The sequence below is a fragment of the Prionailurus bengalensis genome, chromosome C2 (genome assembly GCF_016509475.1).
Source record: "Prionailurus bengalensis isolate Pbe53 chromosome C2, Fcat_Pben_1.1_paternal_pri, whole genome shotgun sequence".
NCBI classification, from domain to species: Eukaryota; Metazoa; Chordata; class Mammalia; order Carnivora; family Felidae; genus Prionailurus; species Prionailurus bengalensis.
In genome coordinates, this window is record NC_057350.1 from 70,805,554 (window position 1) to 70,816,313 (window position 10,760).

At 50.1% G+C, this 10,760-nt stretch overlaps 1 protein-coding gene across 3 annotated transcripts in view; it reads right to left on the reverse strand.

Annotated features, from left to right (window-relative positions):
* ITGB5 (integrin subunit beta 5) overlaps nt 1-7,087 on the reverse strand; it is a 124,424-nt gene extending 117,337 nt beyond the window's left edge. For all 3 annotated transcript variants that reach the window (XM_043594391.1, XM_043594389.1, XM_043594390.1), the window contains exon 1: nt 6,677-7,087. In XM_043594391.1, the coding sequence (XP_043450326.1) occupies nt 6,677-6,746 (70 nt within the window). In that variant the 5' untranslated portion in view covers nt 6,747-7,087. The remainder of the gene's footprint in view (nt 1-6,676) is intronic.
* Between the last annotated feature and the right edge of the window lie 3,673 nt (nt 7,088-10,760).

Consider the following 10,760-nt stretch of genomic DNA (forward strand, 5'->3'; position numbering starts at 1 on the left):
TTTCTGGTACAAAATCTAGCAACTAGTCGTTGGTCCAAAGATGTTACCATGAACTGTAAATATATGCCTCAGGAAGGCCAGTTCCCATCTTAGACTACCTTTCTGAACATCACACATCTGCAGAACACCCCGCTTGACAGATATGACTTGTATTTTTAAAACAAATTCATATATTTGCATATAATATGCAGTTTTAAAAAAGAATGTGCACGCTCCCTATATACTGATACAAACCTTACCTCGATATATTAAGTTGCAAATAAAAGGCAAGACATACAACAGTGTGTATAGTGCTTTCAACACACATAGGGGAGGAATATTTGCTTTTTAATTTTTTTAAGTTTATGTATCCATTTTGAGAGAGAGAGAGAGTGAGAGAGCAAGGGAGGGGCAGCAAGAGAGCGAGACAGAGAATCCCAAGCAGCACTGTCAGGGCAGAGCCTGATGTAAGGCTTGAACTCACAAACCACAAGATCATGACCTGAGTCAAAATCAAGAGCCGGAGGCTTAACCTACTCAGTCAACCAAGTGCCCCAGGGGAGGGATATCTGTAACATACGTGTAGAAAACACCCTGAATACATAAGAAACCTAACAGGGGTAATGTGTGAGGGAAGGGGTCAGGGCAAGATGCTAGACTGATGGGCACTGAGAATGGAAAACAGATTTCTCACTGTACAATCGTTATACTATAAAAAAAAAAAATCATACAACTATACTACCTATTCAAATAATTTTTAAAAAGGCAATTGATTACCTCTATGGCCTTCTCCAAAAACCATAACTCCAGCCTAATCATGAGGAAAAACATCAGACAATCTACAAAATATCTCCTCAAAACTGTCAAAGTCATCAGGGTGCCTGGGTGGCTCAGTGGCTGAGTGTCCGACCTCAGCTCAAGTCATGATCTCACCACATGGGAGTTTGAGCCCTGCATCAGGCTCTGTGCTGACAGCTCAGAGCCTGGAGCCTGCTTTAGATTCTGTCTTTTCCTCTCTCTCTACCCCTCCCCGACTCGTGCTCTGTCTCTGTCTCTAAAAAATGAACAAACTTTAAAAAAAATTTTTTTAAACTGTCAAGGTCATCATAAACAAGAAAAGACTGAGAAACTGTCACAGTCCAAAGGAGACTGAGACAAGGCAACTCAATTTATGTGGCATTCTGAATGGGATCCTAGAACAGAAAAGGGGCATTGGGTAAAAACTAAAGAAATCAGACTAAAGTATGAACCTCAGCGGTACCTGGCTAGCTCATGAGTAGAGTATGTGACTCACAACCTCAGGGTTGTGAGTTCAAGTTTGTTTTTCTTTTTTTTTTTTTTTTAAGTGGGCCTGGGGCTTATTTAAAAAAAAAAATTAAATAAAATAAAGTATGAACTGGGGCGCCTGGGTGGCTCAGTCAGTTAAACGTCTGACTTTGACTCCGGTCATGATCTCTCAGTTTATGAGTTCGAGCCCTGCATCGGGCTCTGTGCCGACAGCTCAGCCCCTGGAGCCTGCCTCAGATTCTGTGTCTCCCCCTCTCTCTGCCCCTCCCCTGCTCATGCTCTGTGTCTATCTCTCAATAATAAATAAACGTTAAAAAAATTATTACAAAAATAAAGTGTGAACTGTAGTTAATAATAATGTATCAATGTGGCTGATTAATTGTAAAAAACATACGGTACTAAGGTAAGATGCTAATAATAGGCAAACTGGGTGTGGGGTATATAGGAACTCTCTGTACTATCTTCTCAATTTTCCTGTATATCTAAAACTAATATACGTTTTTAGAAAATTGAGGGGTTTTTTAAAGACCACTGAAACCATGGGGTAGTGGAGTGGGGATGGGAGGGGGGATCCATTGTGGCTGTATTAGGAACCTAAAGGTAAATAAGGCCTGGTTAATTTGCCACGCAGTATGTGAGGGGGACACCTGGCCCCTAGTGTAACAGAATGTACTGTGGGAGCAAGGGAAGGACAGGCCAATTCCACCTACCCGAAGGGGGCAGAGTAGGCTTCACAGAGGAGGGGACATTGGGCTGGAATTACGGGAAGAGGCTATCCTGGACACAAAAGATCCAAGTACTTGTTCTGCCACTTACTGGCTACATGACCTTGGGCAAGCCACTTACTCTTTCCAGGCCTCAGCATTCTCATGCAAACAATTCAGGGGGTACAATACACGGCCTCTATCATATATTCCAGCTCAAAAAATCTTGCCAAGACTCAAGCTCATCCATCCATTCAACAAATATGACCCAGGCAATATCCTAGGCAGAGGCCACAGTGATAAACAAAATCGACAGAACCCTCTGCCCTCACAGTGCTTCCGGTTGGGGGAGAATCCTCATTGGGGAAGAGGGCACTGACAGTGAACAAGACCAGTAAGTACACGAGATGACGGTGAGGGCTGAGGAGAAAAATTAAGGAAAGAAAAGAGACAGGAGGGATGTGGGGCAGGAGGTTTAGTTGCGAGTGGCCAGGGACAACTTGCTGAGCAGGAGACCGCCAAGAAAGGGCTGCAGGGTGGAGGCAGCATGCCCTACGGATATCTGGGGAGACAGTACCCCAGGCCCAGAGAGGGGCCCGCTGTGCAGCATAGGTGGCATGCTGGAAGAAAAGGGAGAGCCAAGTGCGCCACTGGGAGTGGTGAGAAAAATAAAGTCGGGGAAGTCAGAGTTCCCAGAGAGGCCTGGCAGGCCACTGTCAGGACTTCTGGAAGCCACTGGAGGGTTTTAAGCAGAGCGCATGATCTGACTTGAGTTTTAACAGAATCACTCTGAGTGAGAGCTGAGGATAGGTAAAGGGGACAAGAGCAGGAGCAGGGCCCCAGCTATACGAGACAAGCAAGCATCTCAGAAACTCTGGTGGTGTTAGGGGAGGAGGGTGAGTGAGGGAGGGAATCCAGTAAGGAGGGTAGGCCACACTACCTGCCCCTCCAGCATCCACCACAGGGGATGTGTCAAGGCCTGTCTATGAGCAAACTTTTCACCAGGTGGCCCAGGAATCAAACCCTGCATTCAACAGAAGCAAGAAGAAGCCTCACAAACAAATGGGGCCTATAAATAACGTGTTCCTTTACATTTATAAAGGCTATTAATCCCATTCCAAGTGGAAAGAAAGCAAAGAAACTATAGCAGTGGGCTTTTTGAAGCTTCACCCCCAGCCAACAGAAAATACCTGTGAAAAGAGATATCCGCCCCCCCCACCCCCCACGAACCCAGCTGCACACTGCCACATGAAAAGGACACTATTATTTAGGCAGTAATTGTTCCACATTACTGATATCGTGAAAACTTTTCAGAGTATTTCCATGAGCCGGCTCAAGAAGAGAAACTAGTTACCAGGGTAGGCAGGCACAAAAAGCCTTTTGCCAAGTATTTAGGTATTTTAATTCTCCGTTGCCTCAGTAGCTAAATAAGCACGGAGAACAAGCAGGAGGAGAATACTAATTAGAGCTAATTAGACCCTGCCCTCTTCTGCCTCAATCCCCTTTATAAAAAGCCCCCCTCCCCCCAACTCAAGGATGATGGAGCTAAAATGTAAATACCCAGGGTAAACAGCAGTCTCCAGACCAAGCCCACTGTTTGCATTTCACTGCCCCGTTATTGCTAGACCCAGGCCTGGTTACCTGAAGAGAGCTACAAACCCAAGGCCGAACTCCAGCAGCCCCCTCACAGGCCATGAAACATGTGGTGGAGGGGAGAGCACTGTCAGCAGGAGCCCACTAAATAGAGTACAGGGCTCTCCTAGGATTCAGAGCATTCTAACTGGCAGGGCATTCACTAAAGGAACATACGATTTTTTTTTTTTTTTTTTTTTTAATAAACTATGATAGTAAACATGACTCCAGTCCTGCAGCAGGATCAATACCACACTCCTCCCCTTCCCTCTCAGGGAGCAAAGGCCTCACCCCAGAGAAGCCCTTCTCTGGTTTTGTGGGAAGACCATGTCCTCGAGTCCTGTCCAGAGGCTCTTGGCCATGGGATAAGGAGAGCAGGAGATAACTCTGAATAGGAGAGAGCTGGTCAACCTGCCAGAGACTTGTTTGAAATGAGTCCTCTTCAATTAAAAGTCTGCTTCCTGCTGGATTAAGCACAGGGATGGAAGTGTAGTGAAAGCAACAGACGTGCAACTTGGCCACTGGTCTAGGGACACCCAGGCAGGCATGGCCCCGTGGGTCACCTCTTTCTTTCACTGGGCAATGAAGGTTTTTCTTTCCAGTCATGTTCCTAGGAGCGAGACAGAAACAAGCTCTGGGAAAAGTACCTGTGGGGCCTCAAGAAAAAAAGAAGAAAAGGGAAGGAAAAGAAAAACTGTTTCAAAGTCTGTGTGAAGCCGGCTCAGCAACCCTGGGGCACTAGGAGAAATCACACAAATATGTGTCAGTCTCTTCCAACCTTGAGAGGCTCCGGGGCTAAGAGGGAGGTGACCGGTCTGGAGGCCAGTGATGAGCTCGCTCCATCATGGCCCTGCTGGCCCACAGCAGGCTGGCTGAGCTCTAGCAGGCAGCAGCAGCAGAAAAGGGAATTCAGAAGGAGTTGGAAATAAACCACCAAGACTCAATGCTTTTCTCCCTACCTAAACTGCATCATGTAGGACAAAGGGCACTAGACCAAAAAGCTTTTGAGATCCATCAGTGGACAAGGAAGAGTGGGCAAGTCACGTTGCCCTTTTGGGCCCATTCGGAAAATGGACATCACTGTGAAGATGCATATGAACTGTGAAAAACGGAAATCACAACGCAAATGGAAAGCAATATATTAAAAGAATTCTTCACAAATGCAAACATTTGAGTTTTTATTAGAATCGCAGAAGGTCAAGCTGTAAGGCAACTTAGAAATCATCTCCTTTAGCAGTTGCCAAACTTTGGGATTTCACAGAACATTACGAACAAAACAGGGGCGCCTAGGTGGCTCAGTCAGTTAAGCGTCTGACTTTGACTCAGGTCATGACTCACAGTTTGTGGGTCTGAGCCCCGCATCGGTTCGCACTGACAGTGCAGAGCCTGCTTGGGATTCTCTCTCTCTGCCCTCCCCCCACTTGTGTGCTCATGAGCTCTCTCTCTCTCCCTCTCGCTCCCAAAATAAATAAACTTTAAAAAAAAAAAAAAAAAAAACAGAAGAAACAGAAAAAGAGGAGGGGAAATTTATACAGGATTGCTAGATTTTTTATTTTGCCAAAAAGAAAAACTACCCTCTGTCATCACTATAAATCACTAAAAAAATAAATGAAACCAACTATACCAACCAAAAATGAAAAAGACATCATTTCAAAGGGCAGTCCTGTGAGGCAGGGGACCACTGACAAAGATAAACTCCTGTGTGTGCCACAAGCTGCCATCCTTCTCTGAGCTGCATTTCCCTGAGGACCCATGAAAACATCAGCGATAGGCACTGCTTGCCAGATGGGTGTTTGGAAACCACTGATCTACTCCACGTTCTACAGTGATTACTTTCCCATAAAAGATATCTTGCTCCAGTATTAAGTTTGCATTAGGGCCTAAAGAAGTTTTTGTTTGCCCAGAACCCTCCTCCTGCTCAGAGGTAAACCTCCAGGTCTTCATGTAAATGAGGCCCCGTAGGGGACTTGTGCCCTCTCCCTTGGCAGCCAGGCACAAGAGCAATCCAGTATCGTGGGCCTGCTAGAGAATGAAGCAATAAAGGACACAATTATTTCCTCCGGGAAAGGAGAAAAGCTAGAGCTTCCTGATTTTTTTGTAGGGGCTCGGGGTAGCTTATCTGTCTGGCAGCCCCTGCGCAAAAACGGAGCATCCTTCCTCTGGGGCCTCCTAACTGCCACATCCACTCTCGTCCCAACTCGGAAAACTTAAAGCAGGTAAGTGAGGGCTCCTCACACAGCCTCCAGCCCCTGGCAGTATCGCGCCAAAGCAATAGCACACCTCCTGCCCTCCGCCCCAGAATCCTCCAGAGTTAGGGGAATGTTCCAGGGCGAGTGTTTCGTGTATCTCGGGATAAACCCAGGCAGGAGTCAGGTCGGTAAGTCCCAGGTGGGGCTGTGACTTGGGACGCCGGTGTCCCAAGGGTTTGGCGGTGGCTTCGGGAGGAAGCAAGGGGATTAAACTTTAAAAGAAGGCCGTTAAACTGGGTGCTGTGAAACTCTAGGATGCGCTTAGGGGCCCCGAGCACCCGCAGTTCGAAGAGACAAGCCCTCCGGAGTAGCCGTGGCTCCAGCAAGGACTCCGGCTCTCGCGCCCCCCTCGCTGCCCTTCGCCTTCTGGGGACCAGGGCACTGGCGGCATCCCTCGGCGCCTCCCCGCAGCCCGCCCGCCCCCGGCTGGCCGGCCACAAGGGCCGCTTTGTGCCCGGGAGCGAGGCGCCCCGGCCCCCACGCAGGGCTGGCGGCGGCCCTCCCCGGGCAGAGGGCGCGGGCGCACGCGGGCCGGTCAGCAGCCGGGCAAGGCTGTTTACACAGGAAGGGGAGACTCCTCCTCGGCCCGGGACTGACCGGCGGCCGACGACAGCGCGCCGGGGCGGCTGCTGGCTGCGCGCGGGGTGGCGCACGCACCTCGCGAGCCCCCCACCGGGCGGCACCCCGCCGCTCGCCCCCTGGGGGGTGGGGAGCCCGGAAGACGCTCCCCCACCCAGACAGCGCCCCTCGCCCCGCCCTCCACGCCGCCGGCGGGAGGCTCCGAGCGGGACAAAGTTTCTCTGCGCGGCGGGCGACGCGGCTTACCTGGGAGGCTGGGCACCAGCGCGCAGAGCCCGAGCAGGCAGGCGTACAGGGGCGCCGGGGCCCGCGGCATGGTGGGGGCGCCCGGCCTCAGCGGCGGCGCGGACGGCGGGCTCCGCGGGGGCCCGGGGCCGAGGCCGGAGCGCGGGGGGCGAGGGCCGGGGGCCGCAGCCGCATGCCCGGCTCACAGCCCCCCTGGCCGGGCGGGAGGAGCTGGCGGCTGCGCTGGCCGGCGCCCCGCCACCACCATCCCTCCCGCAGTGCTCGCAGCCGAGTCCCGGGGCTGCCGGGGGATCGCGGCTCGGGACGGCCCCGGCGGGCGGCTCTGGGCCGGGGAGGGGCGGGCTCCGCGCTGGGGCCGCGACTTGGGCTCCGGGACGCGCCGCCACACTCTGCCCTGCGCCTCCGCCCCTTCCCTTCCTCCCTCCGGCCCGCCAGGCTCCACTTTCCTCCCTCCTCTCTCCTCCCCTTCTCCCCCCTCTAAGCCCCCGCCCGGCTGCCACACGGTCAGTTTACGGCGGGGCGGGGCGAGCTCCGGGCCGGGCCAGCTCCGCCCCGAGCGGGGACCCGCCCGGGGACGCGGAGCCCGGGGCGCCCAGGTGCAAGTCCCTTACGCCGCGCTTACTGGGGGGACCCGGGGGAGCGAAGTCGCTAAGGAGGGTCTCGCTCTGCTTTCTTAGCAGCCTGGCGCCACGGGGAAAGACGGGCACGCTCCAAGGGGCGAACCGTGATTACTTTGAATTACTAGACTTCGAGACGGAGAGCAGGTATGGTGAGATCCTGCCTTGGCCGTCTGGCTCTCCCAAAGTCGCACCTCCAGCAGCGCGATCGCCCCGAGGAGAGACGGAAGGGCCTGCGGGTGTAGTAAGAGGAGACGAGCTGGATCTCGAAGGGAGGGCATGTGGGGCGTGGAGGCACATGTAAAGCCCACTTTTCCCTCGCAAGCACTTTGCCGTTTTCGAGGATTCGAGCCTGGACGATATGCCGCTAGCCTTCCTCATCCCTGGCGGTTTCCGTGAAGTTAAACTGATAAACTCAGAAACAGGTGCTCAGGCTTTCACCTTATCCTTCAGCAGAGCTGGTTCTGAACTTACCAGTAGCAATTGGGGAGCTTCCCCTGACAGCGCGTGAGAAGGGACAGGTGGCCTTGAGCTGGGCCACGATGAATGGATTAAGACTGGAATGGTTTATAGGCAAGAGGAGGAGAGGCGGTCTTCATGTAAAAGGCAATAGAAAGAGCATGTCTAACGCGGACAGAGAACAGTGCTAGCAAGGCACGGCACTAAATTACCTTGTTAACTCACTTAATTGTCCCCAAAACCCTACTGTTATCCGGATGAGAAAACTGACGATGAGAAAACTGACGCACAGAGGTGTTAACTTGCCAGAAGAAGTGACAGACCTGGGATGCCTGTCCAAAGGTTCAGAATGCCTTTACTAAAAACAGAAGCAGTTAAGGAGTAAAGAGCAAAGTGGCAGCTCCCAGAGGCCAGGCAGGAGATAGTTCTGACTGCCCAGATTAAGGAGTTTGCAATTTAATACGCATGCCCCTTTCCCCTCCCAGACTCTGCCAGGGTGGTGCCCTGATGCCCAAGGATGTAAACTTCCTCTTGGAGTATACTGGGCCTAGATGAAAAGCTCCAAATTTCACTGAAGGCCAGGATTTTGTCCTTAAACTGCATGCAAACATTGGATTCTACAATATCCCCATGTTTGTTCTGATGTAAAAATCGTACTTATCCCCAAATATTTGCCAAGAGAATTGGTGCTGCAGAGCGCCCCCCCCTCCACTCCGGCCCCCTTCGAGGTCTATCTAGTGTCTTCCTGCCCCTCAGGGGAATGGCCTTGGGAGCTACTCTTATCCAACCTTGGGAGGCAATGGTCATAAATAATGGGAAGCTAGAGAAGACAGTTTGAACCAGGAGCTGTCATGTGCCAAGTGGTGATTTCAGATTTGTCTGGCAGAGATGGAAAGATGGATTAGATGGAAGTAAAGTCTCAAAAACTGGGTAAATATTGCATTGATAAGTACAGTAATTTGTACGTATCAAGCATTCTCTGAGTTTAGGCCTTTTGATGTCCGATCTTCTGTGCATCACTTCCCCCACCCCCAACACAGTGTTTCCCAGTTCAGACTCTTATTTGCTTACGTGAAATAAGCTAGACACAAAAGGAAAAATATTGTGTGATTCTGCTGATATAAGAAACCTAAAATAGGCCAATTCTTAGAGTCAGAACGTATAATAGCAGTTACTAGGGGCTGGAGAGAGGGGGGAATGGGGAGTTATTAATGGGTACAGGCCTAACACAGACCCCTGTTTACCAGGACTGCACCTGGAAAGGGCTGCAATCAAGTCTGCCCCTATCGCATCCCACCTGGTAGTTCCCAACCTGCCCAGACCTGCCATAAGCCGCTGAGTCCCAAATGATGACAACATTCTTCCATGCTCCATTATCTTAGAACTATTTTGCAAATGCCTTTTCTAATTCCTCTGAAGCTTTTTGTTTCTAGTTTGCGCCTTTTACCCTGTCCTAGAACTCTTCATTTCATTATGCTGGGGGGTGGAAGTGCCCTTCAAATGCTTTGCCTTCCTCTAAGGGGCAGAGTCAGGGTGTACAGATGCACCTGCTCAGAAAGGGAGACCCGCAGCACTGCCCAAGGCGTCTGGAACGGCTTCCCTTGTAGCTGCTGGGAGCACATCCCATTGCCGATCACTGCTGAGCTGCCGGGCCCAAAGGAGACCCCTGGTTGGCTTGGGGTTCACTCTCAAGGTTTGAGCAAGGATAACCCAGAGAAATGTTATGTGTCTTCTAGTGTTAAAACAAGATTAGTTCTTCAAAAAGTTAAACACAGAAGGGTGCCTGGGTGGCTCAGTCGGTTGAGCATCCGACTTGGGCTCAGGTCATGATCTCACGGTCTGTGAGTTCGAGCCCCGCGTCAGGCTCTGTGCTGACAGCTCAGAGCCTGGCACCTGCTTCAGATTCTGTGTCTCCCTCTCCCTCTGCCCCTCCCCCACTCATGCTCTGTCTCTCTCTCTCTCTCTCTCTCTCTCTCTGTGTGTCAAAAATAATAAACATTTAAAAAAGTTAAACACAGAATTACCCATATGATCCAGCAACTGCTGTTCTGGGGATATACCCAGAGTAATTGGAAAAAAAAAAAAGGGACTCAAACAGCTGTATACCCATGTTCAAAGCAGCAGTATTCAAAATAGCCAAAAGGTGGAAACAACTCAGATGTCCATGGACAGATGAGTGGATAAACAAAATGTAGTATCTACATACACTGGACTATTATTTAGCCTTAGAAGGGAATTCAATTCTGACACGTGCTATAACACAGATAAACTGTGGGGCATCTGGGTGGGTCAGTCTGTTGAGCGTCACACTTCAGCTCAGGTCATGATGTCACAGTTTGTGGGTTCGAGCCCCGCATCAGGCTCTGTGCTGACCGCTTGCTCAGAGCCTGGAGGCTGCTTCAGATTCTGTGTCTCCTTCTCTCTCTGCCCCTCCCCCACTCACGCTTTGTCTCACTCTGTTTCTCAAAAATAAATAAATGTAAAAAAAAAATTAAAAAAAAAAACACAGATAAACTGTGACAACATGCCGAGTGAAATAAGCAAGACACAAAGGACAAATATTATACGATTCTACATATTTGAGGTATCGAGAGTAGGCCAATTCATAGAGCGGGGAGGGATGGGGAATTATTAATTAATGGCTATAAATTTCCAGTTTGGGGTAATGGAAAAGTTCTGGGAATGAATGGATCGTAGTGATGGCTGCACAACACTGTGAGCGTACTTAATGCCACTGAACTGTGCACTTTAAAATGGCTAAAATGGTAAATTTTATGTAATGTATATTTTGCCATAATTTAAAAAAAATAGTTAAAAAATCAGATTAGTTAAAACTTTTCTGGTTCACAATTCAGATTTACATGCCAACTCATTCCCATAGTGAGTTGGCACATTGTGAAATTCAATCTATAATCCAGATCAAAAAATTTTTGCCGATACATAGTTGTAATTTAATATGCAGGTCATTATTCAAGGTGAGAGGAGACGACAACAACACTGGGGTGTTC